The sequence below is a fragment of the Mustela nigripes genome, chromosome 7, assembly GCF_022355385.1.
Source record: "Mustela nigripes isolate SB6536 chromosome 7, MUSNIG.SB6536, whole genome shotgun sequence".
NCBI classification, from domain to species: domain Eukaryota; kingdom Metazoa; phylum Chordata; class Mammalia; order Carnivora; family Mustelidae; genus Mustela; species Mustela nigripes.
In genome coordinates this window covers 34865819-34886715 of record NC_081563.1, presented here as the reverse complement: position 1 = coordinate 34886715, position 20897 = coordinate 34865819, and the positions used below count along the sequence as shown (strand labels likewise).

Below are 20897 nucleotides of genomic sequence, written 5' to 3'. Positions count from 1 at the left end.
AGACCATTTTCCCCCTCTGCCTCCTCCTCTTCCCTGTCTCTAAGAGACAGAGGGCAAAGAAGGAAGGAATGGCTGCAAGATTCTCAGGATTGGAGAAATCACTTCAGACTAGTCAGGGAACGATGTCATAAAGGGGATGGATCTTCTGCTAAGAACTGAAGAGTATGAGGGGCACCTGGGTGGCTCAGTTGGTTAAGCATCTGACTCTTGGTTCGGCTTAGGCCATGATCTCAGAATCATGAGACCGAGCCCGCATTGGTCTCCATACTCAGCACAAGACTGCTTGAATATTCTCTCCCTCCGTTTCTCCCCCTGCTCGCAATTTCTCTCTCTCTCTCTCTCAAATAAATAATCTTAAAAAAAAAAAAATTGAAGGGTCTGAGTGCACTGGCAAGGAGAAGGACTTAAAAGTTATGAGAACGTGAGCAAAATCATGTGGCTTTAAAATGGGAAAGGGTGAAAAGCAGCTCTTCTTGTCCAGAGTAACATTAAGAGGAATGGGAGGAGATAACTAACAGGAGAGTTTATGAACCTCTCCTCTTATGCAACCATCAGGCAGGACTCAATGTCCAAAGAAAGGACAGGAAAAGAGACTTGGGAGGCAACTGGGAGTCTGAGAGAATAAGAAGCCTAATAAGAAGGCATGGACTTCTTATTAAACTGGGGGCTGGGTTGGCTCTGTGTTACTTCTGATCACTGCATCTATAATAGGAGGCGGAGTGCCCTGCACTGACACACTCTAAAGCTAAATACCCCCAGTGACTGACAAACCCTGGCACGAGACTCTGCAGCGCTCAGTCCTAGTAAAGCAACATGCAGATATCAGCGGCTCAGCAGGAGAGAGGGGGCAGGGGAGGGTGGCAGACCCAGCCTTCCTACCCGCAGGTCTCCTAAGTCAGCCACTACCATCAGGCTGGGGCTCGCCCAGCTTGCCCCTGGTTCAAAGGCAGGAAACCACAGAGCCAAACTCCACCCCCAACATAAAGAAGCACAAGCAGAACAGAGTGAGTACCAGGCCAAAGAGATCTCAAGTGTTTGAAAGGACTTCATTTTTCATTGTTTTTGATTATGATTCTCAGCAAACTAAACCAAGACATTCAACATTAGCTCAGTTAAAACTCCCAAAATTTACAACCTGCATGAAATTTGAGAAAGCTAAATGACACACTTACACTTTCCTATATTCTTTGAATAATAAAATCCAAGAGGTAAAATGTTAAAATAAAAAAAAAAGATAAAGTAATGATAAAATGAAATCAAGATGATTAAATGATGCTATTCCTTATTAAGCACCTATTACACTACATATTCCAGAATGTCACAGTAAAACTCATCTTCAATTCCAAATTCAAGTTAGTTAACTTGATACATTTCAGTCCCATCATACATTCTGCAGCACAGAGCAGAAAGATAATTCAGTATAAGAATTCTAAATATAGGGGCGCCTAGGTGGCTCAGTAGGTGAAGCGGCTGCCTTCGGCTCAGGTCATGATCCCACGGTCTTGGGATCGAGTCCCACATCGGCCTCCCTGCTCAATGGAGAGCCTGCTTCTCCCTCTCCCTCTGCCTGCTGCTCTGCCTACTTGTGCTCGCTCGCTCTCTCTGTCAAATAAATAAATAAAAATCTTAAAAAAAAAAAGAATTCTAAATAAATTCGCACAAACAATAATAAAACATTCCTGGAAGCATTCGTACTAATACCTAAAATGCAGACAATACCATGGGATGATAACCAAAATAGCAGCAGCAGCAATGACAAAAGAATAAACACAGAAATGTTCCATACCAAACAGTCACTCTCAGCTAATGAGAATTCCCCATTTTGGATTCACCATATAATTAATTACATTTATATCACAGTGTGGTCACTTCTTCACAGGAGACAACTTTTAAGAACCTATTTAGAATCTATAAAACTAAATTCTCAGCTAAGCTAGCAGTAATCTTTGGAATGGTCTTAGTAACTGTGATATGAGCCATAGGACCAAGATTAATTTTATGATCTGGTCATGTTCATTCTAGTCAATATAATAATCTCGCTTCCCACCTCCATTTATGATAATCTGCGCAATTCTAATCTAGTCCCACACAAACCCATGAAGGTCTCCCTAATTTCTGAGTTCTTTTAAAAAAAGTATTTACCAACTACTTACATAAGTGTACATAGCACCTTGTTTTTGGTTTATAAGTTCTTCATAATTTTGTAAAAAAAATGTAGATTCAGCAATGATTTTAAATGTGATAGCCCTAACTCTCCCGCTATATATTTTTTTAAAGATTTTATTTTACTTATTTGACAGACAGAGATCACAAGTAGGTGGAGAGAGAGAGAGGAGGAAGCAGGCTCCCTGCTGAGCAGAGACTCCGGGGATCATGACCCAAGCCATCCCAAGCCGAAGGCAGAGGCTTTAACCCACTGAGCCACCCAGGCACACCTCTGCAGCTATATTTTAAGGTTTCTAGAAAATATGGACAAGGAAGGAAATATGGACAAAATACTTCTTCAGTATTACCATCCTAAGAGCACATGATGTTCAAAGACTCTGAAGAACTAAAACTGTATGGAACTAAAACTGTATGGAACTCATCCTACGGGACCTTTCCAGAGAACTAGAAATATTCTTTGTTCTAAACACAGTCCATTTTCATTTTCTTTGTACCAACCATTAGAGTACTATACTTTTTATGTTATATTTAATTCAGAAACTCACAAAGATACCATTTGTCACCATTTTTATTTAATATTGTTCTGAAAGTTCTGGCCAATGTTTTAAATTATGAATCAAAGGAATAGTAAGTTACAAGAGACAAATACATGGGATCTAAAAAAACAAAACTCATAAAAACAGATAGTGGAATGGTGATTACCAGGGGCTGGAGGATAAAAAAAATTGGGAAGATGTTGTTTAGGGGTACAAAATTCCAACTAGTAGATTTAGTAAGTCCTGGAGATTTAATATGCAGCATCGTTAGTATAAGTCAACAATACTATAAACTTCAAAGCTCATAAGAGACTCGACCTTAATTGTTCCCACAACAAAAAATAAGCAATTTTGTGATGTGATAGCAGTGTTGGCTAAACTACGGCAGTAATCACTCTACAATATATAAATTCATCAAATCAACACACTGTACACAAACTTACACAATATTATAGGTCAATTATATCTCAAGAAATCATAAAAACTAAATACCTAGAAAGGCACAATAAAAATAGTATAAAAATTCAAGTGCCATTCCAAAGAAAATACAATGTAAAAATGTATTTTTTTATTATAGGAACAAAAATATAAAACACTGAAGTAAAACTGGAGTTATGTTTATATAAAGAAATTACAAAACTTTCAAAGAAAAAAACTTGAGGGAAAAAAGAGTAAAGATTTAAAATCCTAAGGCTATCTTTTCTGTACAAGTATCCCAATAGGTTAAATTTCACAAAATTTAATTTTGGAAGCCAGTAAAATAATTTGAATATTAATATACACAAACATTATTTTTTTTTTTAAGATTTTATTTATTTATTTGACAGAGAGAAATCACAAGTAGATGGAGAGGCAGGCAGAGAGAGAGAGAGAGAGAGAGGGAAGCAGGCTCTCCGCCGAGCAGAGAGCCCGACGCGGGACTCGATCCCAGGACTCTGAGATCACGACCTGAGCCGAAGGCAGCGGCTTAACCCACTGAGCCACCCAGGCGCCCCAATATACACAAACATTATTAAGAAGAAAGTAACAGGGGTGCCTGGGTCGCTCAGTCGTTAGGTGTCTGCCTTCAGCTCAGGTCATGATCCCAGGGTCCTGGGACCGAGTGCCACATCGAGTGCCTGCTTGGTGGGAAGTCTGCTTCTCCCTTTCCCACGCCCCCTGCTTGTGTTCCTTCTCTCACTGTGTCTCTCTCTGTCAAATAAATACAATCTTATAAAAAAGAAGAAGAAGAAAAGAACTAACTAAACCGGGTGGGATTATATTATCTAGCAAAATCTATAAACAATGCTGCCCTGGCACAAAAATAATCAAAAGCATAGAAAGAGACTAGATCACAGAATAATTTATATTTCAGAATTAAGTATTATTATAATAACATAAATATTAACACAAAAAGAGCATTTACTGTTTACTATTTCCCAAGAGCCCTTACTGCAGATTTCTCAACCTCAGCACTATCAATACTTAGGGCTGAGTAACTCTTTGTTATAGGGGTCTGTTCTGTGTGTTACAGGATGATCAGCAGCATCCCTGGTCCCTCGACTCACTAGCATCTGTGCCCTACCCCCCTAACTCCACTCCCTCCACCAGCTCTGACAACCAAAAATGTCTACAGACACTGTCTAATGTCTCCTGCCCCTGGGTTGAGAATTACTGTTCTACATGGCTGCAATCAATACCAGCTTACACCTAATAGTTATAGGCTGGTGTTTTTAAGTTAGTTAACATCCACCATGTTGTTGAAAAGCATAATCTCCAAAATTACACACTTAAAAAAATGGGGTTTATGGAAAAAAAAAAAAACCTTTGAAACTCTATTAAACTTGGTAACCAGAGTATTAAAAAAAGTAATATTCACTAATAAGAATACTAGCCCAGTTAACTCTCTACTGCCATTTTCAACAAAACCAAACATTGGTCGACCCTTTATCTCCTTAAACCCCGGACTCACACCTCTTCCACTGAGATGTAGATCAGTGTATACAGTTCCTATAAAATTAAAAAACAAAACACAAAACAAAAAACACAACGGGTGTAGGTTTCCTCTTAAACGCCAGGTGAAATATCTTCCAACCCCCTTTATCTGTAACTCTTGAGCTTCCCCATATAGTTTCACTATAATGGAAAATGCCACAGATTTTGAGGCCACTAAACCAGCCATTACTTGCTCTAGAGGAAAGCCCTTCTTGTAGAATTTCCATCTTTTTTTTTTTTTTTAAGATTTTATTTGAATTTCCATCTTTTTTCTCTTCATCTCTTTTTATCTGTAAGAATACTGGCTTCCCCAATCGCTGGGAAAAGTCTCCTATAAATTGACCCAACTTCCACACTATACTGATATTTCCCTATTTATCAACTGCAGATGAACAAATTCAAGTTTCAAAAAAAGTGAGTATGATAGCAGAAGAGACTATACTACTTTAATTCCTTAATTCTCAAAGACAGCTACCTCCCCAAATCCCCAAGAGTTATTTAATCAGTAGCAGTAGGCAGTGGGGGTCAGGGGAGAAGCAACTGCAACAGTGAACAGAGACAGTCAGGAGCCATGCGAAATGCTTTACAGAATTACTTCATAGGATCCTCACAGCACTAGGATGTGTGCACATATACTACCATTAAGGAGGAGAAAATGGGAACTTCAAGGAGTTAGCTTTCCCCACGTTACTCAGCTAAACTGATTACTGCCAGGTTCTACACAAATATGTAAATCCAGTCATTTTAGTTTATTAATGCTATAATACTTTTCTGCAGTTACAAATTTTAATTTAATACATAAATGGACTTTTCTTAAGATTTCAGTATTACAGTGAAATGATACAGTGAAGAAATAAAGCAAAACTCCCCAAGAGCACATCTTTTTCAATGGAAAAGTTCTCTAGGTGGTTTATTCAAACTCAGTAAAAGATTTAAAATTTCAAAGAAACTTTCACCTTCTTTTTGCAAACTATATACCGATCTTTCCAGATCTCAAGAGTTTGTTAGATGGTGGATAGCCATAAGTAAATTTAAAAATTCTGAAGCTATAAAAAGATTTATTCACTAGCTAGACAAATGCCACAACAATGTCTTAGAATCCATCAAGACACATTCACAAACAAAGAGAGCCTGTCATATGTTCTGCCATGGTGCGGATGCTGCCACCCACTCAGTAATTCAAGTTCTACATTCCACGCCAGTGCAAATTGGAATCTGCCACACTGGTCAAAACGTACCCACTCAAGAGTATCAAAAGGCTTAGTAAACCCAAAGTGCAACAAGTCCTAAATAGCTGTTCTTGAGTATGATATTTTCTACTATTTCACTTCCCTGCAAACAGGTACTAGCTACAATAGGAATTTCTATGATGGTAATGTCCATGTTTTCCAAGAGTGGTTTAACTGTTGGTGACCTATTTGCCACCCTACACCAGTCTCCCCTGAAAATATATTAATTACAAAACAGAAGGGGGTTCTTTAGATCTTGCCATCTAATTAGTTGCCTGATTACAAGTGAAATGAAACATGTTGGATATGCTAACTGCTTTAGGCTGAAATAGGAATCCAAAGTGACTTCTTCATTTATGATGAAAAATATGGTGTTTTTCTTTGTTGAAAATGAATACTTCCAGCTAACAATTATAAACTTAAAAATAAACTTAACAAGAAATGTCTAAAATCTATATGACTGAATCTATACTAAAAAAAAAAAAAAAAAAAATCACAAGATCCAGAAGTAGCCTTGAATAAAGAAAAAGACATCCCTTGTTTTAATTAAGATTTTTCAAAGCCATCAAAAGTCTGTTCTCCCTAAATTAACTTAAAAATTAACTGAAATGCCAATAAACACAGTAAGGAAGATTCAAGCTGATAATAAAGTTTATTCGGAAAAATAAGAGGAGGATTAGCCTCCCCAGGTATTACCACACATACCAAGTCGCTATAATTAAACCAGTGAGTTCCTAGAACATTAACAAACAAACCAGTCAGACAGAATAAAAACCTCAAAACGGACCCCCACAGACCCATAGGAACGACTCAATATTATGAAATGACCAGTCACCTCCCAAAGTAATAGAAAATATTAATACAATTTCAATCAGAATTCTAATGAAATCCGGGAAGGAAGTATTTGACTAACTGATTAAAAAATGATTAACAGTCGGAAAAATGTCTCTGAGATGAGACACCTCCCCACCCGCCCCCCCCCCACAAGAAATTTTAAGAACAATGAGGGGAAACTTACCCTACCATAAAGCATGTGATAAGAGAGATAAACTTGGATCTGTCACACAATTAAAGACTGAATACAATTTCATGAATCTCAATATGATAGGTAACAAACAGGGAGAACATATTAAATTAGTCATGCTGTTGGACAGTGGACAAAGAGGGATGATCTGAGGAACTACTACTTTTTGATTTCAGTATAATTGCATTTTCTACCACAATTCCTATTACTTGTAACAGGAATCTAGTGGAGTGCCATTGTTATGCTATGCTGCAAAGGGACTTCATCCTACGCACTTCTGAGTGGCTTCTCTCTGTGCTGAAGAGACAGGACTCTAAGAGTGAAGTACTGAACAGCAGCCTTCAGTGTGTCCTTCTCTTAACCCTAAGGCTCACTGGGGTATCTCGGGAGATCCAATGGGGCCTTCTCTTCTACCTCACCCACAACAAGCTGCTTTTCTTATTTTATTTTTTTTTAATTTTTTAATTTTTTTTTTTTTAAGATTTTATTTATTTACTTTTTACAGAGAGAAATCACAAGTAGATGGAGAGGCAGGCAGAGAGAGAGAGAGAGAGAGAGGAAAGCAGGCTCCCTGCTGAGCAGAGAGCCCGATGCGGGGCTCGATCCCAGGACCATGAGATCATGACCTGAGCCGAAGGCAGCGGCTTAACCCACTGAGCCACCCAGGAGTCCCATGCTTTTCTTATTTTATTTAAGGTCATACTGTGTAGTGTTTCATTAGAAGAAAGTGTTCTATTACCTAAATAAAGTTTATAAACCACCCACCCAGAAGACTGCCAGGAGAAACACTATGTTAAAGGTAATTAATACTTGTTAAAGAACTATAAAAGAGCTATTACAGTAAATGAATACTCAATCACATTTTCTAAATACAAAGTATGCTTTTGTCAGGTAACTCCCCAAATGCCACAAGCTGTTAAGAATCATTCCTCTCACCCAGAAGAACTTCAAGTCTGTTTTGGGAACTGCAGAATAAATTTTTACATTTCATGTATCATTTTGTTTCCTAAAATCATCTTTTAAAAATTTTGGGAGATATGCTTTCCAAATTACGTAGCTTTAACACTTTTCAGGGGTAAATACCATATTCATTCATTCATTTATTTATTTATTTTAAAATATTTTATTTATTTATTTGACAGAAAGAGACACAGTAAGAGAGGGAACACACAAGCAGGAGGAGTAGGAGAGGTAGAAGCAGTCTACCCGCTAAGCAGGGAGCCCCATGTGGGGCTCGATCCTAGAACCCTGGGATCATGCCCTGAGCTGAAGGCAGACATTTAACGACTGAGCTACCCAGGTACCCCATAAATACCTTATTTAAACAGTCTTCCAGATAAATGGGATTTTGTGAGATTCTATGATCTGATTCTTCTGCCCACCGTTACTTGAAACATACCAACTTCATTACTTGGTTTAGCATTTATCCATGAGCAATACTCAAAAATTTCCAGGCTTCACAGACCTGTACCCCTGGAGCAAATAATATATTATATATTAATAAAAATAATTTAAAAATAAAATAAAATCTTTAAAAAAACATTCCAGGCTTTCTATACATCAAGGCTTATGCTCAGTGTTTAAGGGAAAACCATACAATCAACAGCTCAGGTGTTGATTTTAAAATTTCTAAAGTCAAATAACAAAAAATAGTATAAAAGATAACATCTGCACAGTTCAAAGATGGGAGGGATGAGCGTTCAGGGAAGAGTGACAAAGGCTGCTTAGGGGATGCAGGATTTGGGCTGGGTGCCATACACACATGGGCACAAGGGACCTTGCTGGCATTTGGTCTGTGCACAGATGGACTTGGTGAACTATCTCACTGGGAACATACACTTCTGTACAGAACTGTACACTAAAAAGCATGGGATGTACGACATATAAATTACACCTTAATTAAAACAAGAGAAAAAAAAACCCCACCTGTAGGGGCACCTGGGTAGCTCAGTGGGTTAAGCCTCTGCCTTCGGCTCAGGTCATGATCCCAGGGTCCTGGGATCGAGCTCTGCGATGGCCTCTTTGATCAGCAGGGAGCCTGCTTCCCTTCCTCTCTCTCTGCCTGCCTCTCTGCCTACTTGTGATCTCTGTCTGTCAAATAAATAAATGAAATCTTAAAAAAAAAAAACAAACCACCTATAAATGACTACTCACCTGTAAATGACTACCTGGAAGACAATTTGGCATTTTGTATAAAATTTTAAACACACAAGCCCTATGACTCAGCAAATCTACTTTGCCACTTATATCTGGAGTGCAAAATAATCCATTATTTGCATTACAGTGTTTGTGAAATTTAAAAATCAAGTTTTTAAAAATAAAATAATATTTAGTGAATACTTACGTATGGTGATATAAGTCTAACATCAAACATTAAGGACTAAAAACATAAAAACTACTTCTGGAAGATAAGTTGATTTACACAGATAAGGATGCCAATTAAATATAATTTCTCGAACCTATAATAAACTGGTTCACTACTCCCAGTCTGTTCAAAATCATTTCCAAACACAGGTGAGCACAGACACAGAGTCCTTTCCTTTGAGCTTAATCTTTATTGACTGACCTTTCCTGGTATTTAAGTTCATGAGAACAAAGATGTCTGTAGCCTGGCATTACTGACACCAATGTGTACTACAGTTCACAAACTCTATCTTAAGTATCTGTTGATTTAACTTTTCTGTGTACATTTTTTAGAAGTATGGCAAGATAAAAAGGGAGAAGAACCAATGGAAGAACTCTTGCTTTGTTTTATTTAATTTTTGTTTAAAGTTTATTTTAAAATCTCTACACCCAACATGGGGTTCGAACCCACAATCCTGAGATCATGAGTCACACACTTCTGAGCCAGCCAGGCACCCTGGAAGAACTCAGATTTTTTTTATTTTAAGATTTTATTTATTTATTTGACAGAGATAGAGATCACAAGTAGGCAGAGGGGCAGGTGGGGGGTGGTGGGGAGCAGGCTTGCCGCTGAGCAGAGAGTCCAATGCTCCATGCAGGGTTCAATCCCAGGACCCTGAGATCATGATCTGCGCCCAAGGCAGAGGCTTAACCCACTGAGCCACCAGGTGCCCCAAACTCAGATGTTTTAATAATCAGAGGGCAGGGGCGCCGGGGTGGCTCCGTGGGTTAAAGCCTCTGCTTTTGGCTCAGGTCATGATCTCAGGGTCCTGGGATCGAGCCCCGCATTGGGCTCTCTGCTCAGCGGGGAGCCTGCTTCCCTCTCTCTCTCTCTGCCTGCCTCTCTGCCTACTTGTGATCTCTGTCTGTCAAATAAATAAATAAAATATTTAAAAAAAAAAAAAGTAATCAGAGGGCAAAAGTAAAAGTGGAGGCCTTTCTGTGAAAAATGCACATCATAAAATGCCTTAAAGGAAAAGACTAATAAATTCTAAATTTCTGTATGACAAAAAATATTAATGACTTAAATTTAAAATCAGTATTGAAAAATTTTAATGAAATAATTAAGTGTATGTGGGGGGAGGGTATCTGTAATATTTATAGACAAAGGTAAATACTTCTGTGTTTACTTACCTTTAATAGTCAAAGAATTCTTGCCAATACATAAAAAGATAAATAACCATGGAGAAAAAGCACAAGAAATTTAAAGAAGGAGAGCTAAAAATAACTAAGGCAAGTATAATCTCAACTTCAAAACAAAACAAAAACCCCTAAGACAATGACACATCAAAATGTGGGGTGGGGGGAATGGAAGGTGAAAAAAATCCCTCACAATCAGGGTTGGCGAAAGCACCTGGTTCTTTCAAACGTACAGTAACACAGCGTTTTGGAGGGGCAGAGGAGCATTTTCAGTATGTAAAATGTATATACCATCTCACTTCCAAGAAGTTATGCTCAAATATTTATACAGCACAAATATATGTGTAAGTTTTCTAGCAGCATCAATGTGTAGCACAGAAAAATGTAAATACCTAACAATCTATCAATAGGGACTGGAAGAGGGAATGATAGTACATCCGGGCAAATGTAAGACCTGCAGGGTCACTGTAAAAAATAAAAGTCACATTACTCCTGTGAGAAGGTGCTAAAGAAAGATACACTGTGAATGGAGAAGAGCAGCTCCAGAGATCACGTGCAACACGGCCAGGCCTGGACCAGTCCTGGGAGTTGGGGGCAGGCCAGTGCGAATACACCCCAAACAACCACAGGCGTGAAACGGGGATTTGCAATGAAGGAAAGGGGATGGGGTTTGTTTCCTACATCATACATTGCTATGTCTGAAGAATGTTTTACTTTTAAAATCAGAAAGTAAAGATTTTAAGTTTACAGTTATAAGAGGAGAAAGGAAGTTATGTCCTAAGTTGTTTTTAAAATGTAAAGCTCTGAATCCTCTCTCCAGTACATACACTACCCCAGATTAGCCCAAATCCCAAAATCTTCACTAGATTCCAGACCACCTCAAACAGATGACTTAGGGGCCTTCAGGACCTCAAGGCATGGATGTGTCACATTAAGACACAAGTTCAACAAGTTTAAGAACATTCTTAAAGTTGCATTTAAAAGGAAAAGCATAAGGGCAGCTGGTGGCTCAGCTGGTTAAGTGTTAGACCCTCTTGATTTCAGGGTTGTGAGTTCAAGGCCCATGTTGTGCTACACACTGGGTATGGAGTCTACTTAAAAAAATAAAATATAATAAAATTAAATTAAAGGAAAACACAGCCAGAAAACTCATAAAAATGTAAAATAAATAAACAACTCCTCAAATTATTTTCTGTTGCTATTTGTTGTATTTCTACAAGTGGAAGAACTTTTAACATTTAAACTTCAGCCTAAAAGTCTCCTTTCCCAGATGAGGAAAAGGATATTTGAGTTTCAAGACGTTATTTGTTTTCATAGGACTTGAAACCCGAAGGAAAACATACCTTCTAAGAGCATCTCTGGAATGTCTGCTTGATATCTAGGCCCCACTCTGATTTCACCTTTGTCAGCTAACAGTGTTTTCACTGAAGGGTCATAGACCAATGAGTAGAAAAAGGTGTCCTGAAAAAAAAAATGACAGAAAATTTTAGGTAAACTTAATTCCTTCTACTTTTTATACAGCAATAAGGTCAATGTCACCATAAAGAAACCATAAAACTTCAGAAAGTAAGTAAGATTTCATTTTGGTGGATAAATTCATATATCTTGAAGAAGAAAATGATGTTACTGTCATCATGTAAAATAGCGTAAAACTAAATCGAGCAAAAATAAACAGCTTACAATAAAGGTAGACTATCAGGTTTTGTTGTTTGTTTTAGTCTAAAAGAAAACCATTTAACCGCTCTAAAACAAGATTCTGGAAAGCTAGCAAAGCTAAGCTGTAAGTCAAGTAAGACTCCTGAAGTCGCATTCCAATCTCGAAAGCCCATACTGAACAATGAGGACACCTGGCACACTTACTTTTAAAGTGTCCGTCCACATTTTATCAATATGTTAAAATGCATAACATCTCACATTAAATAAAGTTTAGAAGAGTTGAGCTTAAATGCAGTTTACTCATTAAAATGTCACATTGTATTATTTAAACATCTATTAATTCCAATTCTGCAGCTTTCCTTTAAATCCTGAAGCACTCATATTTACATATAAATAGGCATATAAACATAACTATACCTACCACTAGCAGCATACCCACTAACTTGCCAAGGTCCTTCCCACCTGCCCCTTTCTTCACAAATTCGCCTGTCATTATTGCACAGAGACCATGCTAATCTTCTCAGTATCGTTCCAATTTTAGTGTATGTGCTGCCAAAGGCAGCACCCGAGGTCCTTTAGAATGCAAACCGGCTCTACTGACTGAGCCTAAAGGATAAAATGACCAAGCACCAGGCCTTTGCTGAATTCCGCAAAACCACCAGATGTCTTAGAAAGTCTTGTCCCTGCTCCTTGCGAGGACTCTGGGGGTCATCTACTGCATGACTCTCTGCTTTCTATCTTGGAGGGGCCTGTTTCTACCATCCGCATTTTACCACGACCCTGGTGAGCAGGCTGCGAGTAAGAGATACCTGCCAGACTGTAAAGCTTTCTCCTTTCGGATTGTACAGACAGTGATAAAGGGAAAGGAGAGAACAAAACAAGGTGACATGGGTCACTATCAGAAGAAAAGCTTAAACAATAAAATTGCTAAGAAGACACAACAATGTGACAATTTACGCATATAAATGTACTACCTAGGGAAAAGAAAAATCTGCAGAATATATAAATCAACCTGCTTAATAGGTTGACAGGTTGATCAATACATAATCAGAAATACGTGTCTCTGAAGACAGGAGCAACAAAGAGTGTTAGTAGGGAACTAAAGCTACTGCCACTGGCACACCATCGACTTCAGAAGAGGACACACCTCTGGTCACTTTTATTCTGTAAAATATGTCAGCATAGGATTCTGTAAAAATAGGATTCTGCCATACTTATCAGTAAAATGAGATGAAATTATTATTTTGGGCCACCCAGGTTGCTTCAGACCCCTTAAATTTGGGGCACCTGGGTGGCTCCATCAGTTAAGCAACCAACTCTTGATTTTAGCTCAGGTCATGATCTCAGGGTCATAAGATGGAGCCCCATGTTGGGCTCTGTGCTAAGCCTGGAGTCTATTTAAAATTCTCTCTCCCTTTCCCTCTCCCTATGCCCCTCCCCCTACTTGTGCTCCCTCACATGCGCTCTCTCTCTAAAAGAAAAAAAAAATTCCTTAAATTTATATGTCGTGCCTGATATGGGAAATTGTTTAAAATGTAAATGTAATTTTTCAACAAATAAAAAATCGTGATTAGAAAGTTGTCCCTTGAGTTACCATCCTCAAATATGCCAATTTCAATATTTTAAAAAGCAGATTTTCTCAAGGATGGTCTTATAACAGATAAAGAAGTAAAAAAAAAAAAAAAAAAAAAAAAAGAATAAAGTGTTTTTCAAATTGAAAAAAGAATATAACGTAAGCAGTTTTATTTTTACTAAACTGCGCTCTCTGAATAAAAAAGTTTTCCTCAAATACACTGCCAGAGACGTCAGTTCCTTTCCCAAAGATTGATACAGGACCAAGTGCTTAAAAATCAAATGGACAGGAAAAATATCCTAGTAAGTCCTTTGCAAATTTTCAGCTTCAACAATCCTTAGCACACAGAAATTACTAACGACAAATTAGAAGGCAAAAATACCACTTTTTAAAAAATCACACTGTTGGGGCATCTGGCTGGCTCAATCAGTGAACCATGCATGTGACTCTTGATCCTATGGTTGTAGGTTCAAGGCCCATGTTGGGTGTGGAGATTACTTAAAAATAATGCTTCTTTAAAAATTAGAAGTTAAAAAATTACACTGTCTTAACAGCCAAATACACCAGTAAAGTACACTGAAACGTACTCAGTGTTTCTTCCTTTTATTTCTGCTTTTATGAACTAATGCTAATTTCTGAGCATTATCTTTCTCCATACAGTTATCCATATGTTGACTGAAAAACACTGCTACATTCTTTTCTAAATTTCCCATGTAGAAGTTATAAAGACTATCGATCTTGTTTCTGCCTTGAGTGTTTACTCTCTCTTAGTTTTCTCTATTAGATTTTCTAATGTACAATAGTTCTACCTGTCTGCAAGATCTTCTGCAGTAATGTATTCTTCATTTGAGATGAGGGGACAACATTTTAAGTATAACATGTTAAGTATATATATTAAGTATAATTATTAAAGTATATTTTAAGTACTTTTTAAATTTTAAGCAATATTTTAAGTATAATAAAAAAGTTTTTTTCACAGAAAATATAACGCTTTAAATTCTTTTTTTTTTTTTAAAGATTTTATTTATTTATTTGACAGACACAGTGAGAGAGGGAACACAAGCAGGGGAAGTGGGAGAGGGAGAAGCAGGCTCCCCGATGAGCAGGGAGCCCAATGAGGGGTTCCATCTCAGGACCCTGGTATCATGACCTGAGCCGAAGGTAAATGCTTAATGACTGAGTCACACAGGTACCCCCCTTTAATTGTTTAAAAGCATATACACACATGTAAGTACATATACACACACATACACACACACATACATACAAAAAATAAAGATTTGAGAAAATAAAAACACCAAGAAATTATAAAGGTTAAATACTAAAGCATTAACAGTAAAAATTTTCCCACTGTAGACTATTCTGTTTAGAGGAATCTCCTCCTCCAATGAACCATATGCTCTCATTCAACTTGTTAAAAAAATGTTTAAAATGTTTCTTAATGAAGTTTACAGAAACATTTTTAGTTGACAAAGTTTACTGGGATTTTAGGAAAGAAAGCAGACCATGAGTTAAGATCTCATCTGGAAAAAGTCTAAAAGAAAAACTGTTTATTTGAAAAACAACAAAAACAAAAAAACAGGGAGGAGTACCAAGTATACAGAAGTCACTTATTTCATAAAGCCAAAAACAGTTCTTCGACTATCAACTAAATCATCATACTGTATAAAGCCTTTCATTACCAACCAAAAAAAAAAAAAAAAAAAAAAACAGACACAGAAGTTTTTGCCAAATGTTATCTCAGTTAACCAGAAAAATCAAATTATCTAAATGTATTCTAGCCATTATACTTTTATATAATGCTGCTCTCCCAATGCAATGACTTGGTGCAAGAAAAAATAAACTCAAAGGTATGGGGTTCGTGTGAAATCAAGGGGGGAAAAAACCACAAAACAAGTGTAATTGTGAATTACCTCTTTATCAAGATATGATAATACTGACTCTGTCTCATTCAGAAGGGCAACACTGCATTTTCCCCTGTTGAGAGAGGGAAAAAGTGGATAAATGTAAGAAAAGCCACATCACCTTCACAGTGATGACATATACAAAATAAAGAATACACAGAATGTAAAGTTGATACTAAGAAACTAGATGGCAGTTAGGAATATACATATATGTACATACTTAGACTTGCTATACAATCCTGGTGTTGCGTAACCTAAAAACAAAAACAAAAACAAAAAACAGGACTGTCTGTAGACATTTACTGCAAGGCTAACCTGTGGAAGGAACTGTGTTAGGCAGTAAATCTTTATAATATAAAACACTTGACAGGTATTTCCTAATTATTAAAGAAAAAAAGGAGTACAATGAAAGCTTCTGATCAGAAGTGAGTTTCTGAATCTATAAAGAGTTAATATGAGGCGATTTTATACAAAGACTTTAGATAAGACTTCACTGTGCAAACCAGTAAGTAAAATAATCTTTGAATTTTTTTAAGTAGCCACTGCATATGAGAACCTAAAAATAATACACATTCATATCAAGATTAACTAACTTACCTTTATTGACACTGCTCTAAAGCCTAGTTAAAATTTAAAGATACTGCTATAAAGTAAAGGGCAAAATAAAAGATCTACAGATATACAGAACTTGAAGTCTGATGGCATTTACCTTTGATCATATAGCCCTGGGTGTAAGTTTGAAAATGAATGTCTATTAAAAAAAAGGGGGGGGGGAAGGAAAGGCTTGTCTACACTTGAGAAAAATTAAGGTTACCCAGGTAGAGGCATTCATTACAAAGACGTGTATAATCATCCTCACTAGTGTGAAAAATTCTGTGGAGCCACAAATTTGACAGGAGACTTTTGATACAGATTATAGATAATTGGTCAGGACACACAAAATATTTTTTTAAACGTTATAATGTCATTTGATTTTGTAAACAGAAGTCACTGCTTGCAACCCACAAAATGACGTGCAAAATCCAAACGCATCACATATCTGTTGAATGGGAAGCTGGAAGAGCAGGCTGTTGGAATATCAGAGTGGAAAACAACGGAAAGGAAAAAATTACCAAAAGCAAAATAAAATGCAGAATGCTCACACACAGATCAACAATCACAGTTAACTAAACATTTTGCAAATGTACATTCCTCAGATTTAAAAAAATTTCTCCTCATAAAAACATCTTTTTCTGGTAATCAGCTCTAGTTAATATCACTTCAAAAGACTTCTGAGAGCATGTGTTCTTTCCATATTATCCTGTCAAGTCTCTAATTTGGTTAGTGAGAGTTATAAAGGTTTTGGTTTTTCTAATTTTATTCATGCATATTACTGAAGAAGAATTAACATGATTACTTCAGAGCACATAACAACACTCACAGTCAACAATTACCTGACAGGCCCTTAGGAAGGACAGAATTACGGGCAGGGATACTGCTCTGCTGAGGTTTGCACATCTACAGCTGCCACAGAAGTTTTGTGACCTGTGGACGTCTGCACCACGCATGCAGCGTGCTTACAGACCAAATGGGCTTTCCAAAAATAGGCTTCAGTTTCTTTTTTTGCCTCTCTAACAGCTGAAAGAGCAGGATTTCCAACATTTAATACTTAATCACTTAGAAGAAATAAATTCTGGGTTTTTATAGTTCTCTAAGTTGGGTGTTTTTTGTTTTTTGTTTTTAATGGAAGCTGAATGTTGTTTTAATAGATACCACTTTCTTTAAGAGCCATTCGGATGTTAAGGGTTAACTGACACTGAAAATTCATACAAACAATACAGCATTAGTCTCCTCTACACTGTCTGAAATGACAAGATGATTTAAACAGAATCATCAAACCATTATTTTCATAATTACATTAAGAGATAGGAATGCTGATTAGATACTGTTTTAGAGATACAACATGATGACACCCAGCCAATCTAAAATATAAATTATTTGGAGGAATGTAGCTTTTACGCAAAGATGAAAAAATAATAGGTGATCTTCATTTTTAAATTTTCTTTACTGTAGCTGCGTATTTTCTGCCAAATTAAAAATGAAAATCTGATACTTAAAATATTCAAGTACATATACTAACAGCTAACAAAGCAGGAGGTTGAGTCAGAATTATTTTATGAAGTAAATATGAATATATAATTAACACATGTTCTACCACGCCAAGAGTTGTTGATAAAAGTAGTTTAAAAAGAGACTTAAAGTGCTGGTTTCCTTTATGCTGAACAAATCTTGGCTCACAGAAAAAAATATGGCAAATTTTAAGACCAAAGCAAAGGAACTATTAGCAAACTGTTATATAGATAACCCAGTTGGTCGATGCTGAATCTCAAGCAATGACCCTAATTGTTCTCTTCCACCACACTTTAGCCCTTAAGGAATAAAGATATCCAAAGATGATGATATAAATACAAAATTCATTAAAGACCTTAATACAAAGAAAGATCACTGCAGGCCTGTATCATTATTCATACCACTCTTCTACAGGGAACTACATGGCAACACAGAATTTCCAGAGACAACACACTTTCCCACAGATCACTGAAAAAGGTTTTTAAAAACATCCTCTGTCCTGCTTCAGAGGCTGTGCAGTGTGCTGGGACCCAGACAGACAAGTGAATCAATAATTACGACACAACACAGTCTCATGTCTAAGGGCAGGTGCTGATCGGTCTGTTATCTGCTTAACAGATAACAGCATCATCCCACAGACTCAAACACCACACGTAAAAATGTGCACACAAATTATGTATTTCTTTTATTTAAAGACACTCCCTATTCATATAAATAAAAGAGGAAGTTGAAATGAGCATCCATTTCCCCACTGCCTAAAGACTCTCAGTTTCATAGCACTGCAGCTTGACTAGGGTCCTCACTTAGGAAAATGCAAATTTCTTAGTGCCACACCAGACTCACTGAGGCCAAATATCCTGGGGAGGGATCAAGAAATCCATTTGGTTGATAAGTATCACCAGATGATCCTCAGTCAGATTTACTGAATCCAAGTACCTCGGGGAGGGATCAAGGAGTCTACATGGAAAACAAGCATCACCAGGTGAGCGTTAAGCACAGTGAACTTGAAAGCCACTAGTACAGAGATGCAGGGTCTGACTAAACCTCTTCCTGTTCAATGAAAGAATTTTTCTTTTTTAACTAAAAAAAGGCATTTTTCTGGGTACTTGGGTTAAGCATCCAACTCCTGATTTCGGCTCAGGTCATGATTTCAGGGTGATGAGATCAAGTTCCCCAAGAGGAATCCAGGCTCAACAGGGAGAGTCTGTATGAGATTCTCCCTCTCCCTCTGCCCCTCCCACACACTCGCCCACACACTGCACACGCCCTTTTCTCTCAAATAAATAAATAAATCTTTTTAAAAATAATTTCCTTCCATTTCTTATTTTATTTTATTTTTTATTTATTTGACAGCGAGACAGGGAACACAAGCCGGTGAGCAGGGGAGTACTAGAGGGAGAAGCAGGCTTCCTGCAGAGCAGGGAGCCCAATGTGGGGCTTGATCCCAGAACCCTGGGATGATCTAAGTGGAAGGCAGACACTTAATGACTGAACCACCCAGGTGTCCCTAAATAAATCTTTTTAAATTTTTATTTATTTATTTTTTAAAGATTTTATTTATTTGACAGAGACCACAAGTAGGCAGAGAGACAGGCAGAGAGAGGGGGGGAAGCAGGTTCCCCGCTGAGGAGACAGCCCGACGCAGGGCTCGACCCAGGACCCTGGAATCATGACCAGAGCCAAAGGCAGAGGCTTTAACCCACTGAGCCACCCAGGCGCCCCAATAAATCTTTTTTAAAAAAGGCATTTTTCTCAATGGCCGCATGAGTCTTACAGTTGCTCAGGATTCTGAACAGCTTCTCATATAAAAACAATGCTAGGTTCTGTGATTAGAAATTCAGCGAATAGGCAGTTTTACATAGCATTTAATCCACTGAATACAATGGACAACCAAACAAAAAAATAATGAAATTCAAAGATCCAAAATGCTTTCAGAAAATCACATTTCACAACAGCAACACAGTTAAATAGGACTAAAAGAAAGATTCAAAATTCTGAATGAAATGATTTCCAAAGCAAAATTATATGCCTAAACAAATCACTGGCTAAGTGCAGAAAACATTTTCAAGATAAGCAAGGACCAAGAATTTTTTCTATTTTAGAAGACTAATCGAAAAGAATGGCAAAACAATCAACTTCAAGGAAAAACAAAAGGTTGTACAAGAAAGAATACATGGGGAATCCTTACATGTTCATAAAATACAATGAATGATTATTAAGTTAAAAAAAATGCTGTGATATATTGGGAACATGAAGGAAAGGAAAAGAGAAGAGAGAGTAGAGATTTAGAAAATTGAAAAAGTAACAGTAGCAGTGTAAGAGTGGTGTAAATACAGAAGCCACACAGAAAAGCTGAAAATGCCTGTGGAGGGGGAACTAGGCTTACGACTGCCTTGGATATTATTACATAACTATATGCATATATTTGACTTTTAAAAATAATACAATTTAAATTTAAAGTAAAAAGGGAGATCCTAATTAAACAAAGTGTATAAATTTGTATAATTAATACAGATACCAAGGGGCGCCTGGGTGGCTCAGTGGGTTAAGCCGCTGCCTTCGGCTCGGGTCATGATCTCAGGGTCCTGGGATCGAGTCCCGCATCGGGCTCTCTGCTCAGCAGGGAGCCTGCTTCCTCCTCTCTCTCTCTCTGCCTGCCTCTCCAACTACTTGTGATTTCTCTCTGTCAAATAAATAAATAAAATCTTTAAAAAAAAAAAATACAGATACCAAGAAGCAAAGATTATTTACCATGAGTCTGCACCAAGTTTTCTCAACCTTAGCATTATTCACATAGGAAGCCAGGGGATTCTTCGCTGTGGCAGGCTGTCCTATGTACACAGGGTGTTTAACAGTATTCCTGGCATTGACCCATTGGACAATAGTAGCACCCCCACACCTAGCTGAGTCGACCAAAACTGTTCAGACTTTGCTGAATGACTCCCAGGAGACAAAACTGTCCCTGGCTGAGAACCTCTGCTCTAGAGCTGATGAACCAGTATTTCTTTCCCTCCCTGCTTCCTTCCCTCCCTCCCTTCCTTCCTTTCTCCCTCCCTCCCCCTCTCCCTTCCTTTAGTTAAAGATTTTATTCATTTGAGAGAGGGAGTGAGTGGGAGGGAGAGGGAGAAAGAATCTGAAGCAGAGTCTGTGCTGAGCACAGAGCCCAATGTGGGGCCCTATCCC

General features: G+C 37.6%; 1 protein-coding gene and 1 non-coding gene across 7 annotated transcripts in view; both read right to left on the bottom strand.

Moving 5' to 3' along the window:
* Positions 1–20897, bottom strand: part of MTA3 (metastasis associated 1 family member 3) — a 165041-nt gene that overhangs the window by 70697 nt on the left and 73447 nt on the right. For all 6 annotated transcript variants that reach the window (XR_009405297.1, XR_009405296.1, XR_009405298.1 and 3 more), the window contains exons 5-6: positions 15615–15678; positions 11816–11933 (exon numbers count right to left, since the gene is read on the bottom strand). Coding sequence is in view for 3 of the 6 variants with exons in the window: in XM_059405539.1 (XP_059261522.1) it covers positions 11816–11933; positions 15615–15678 (182 nt within the window). In the remaining 3 variants the exon portion in view is untranslated. The remainder of the gene's footprint in view (positions 1–11815; positions 11934–15614; positions 15679–20897) is intronic.
* On the bottom strand, positions 12587–12693 carry LOC132022898 (U6 spliceosomal RNA). Its single transcript, XR_009405787.1, has one exon. It is a non-coding gene; the product is annotated as a U6 spliceosomal RNA (small nuclear RNA).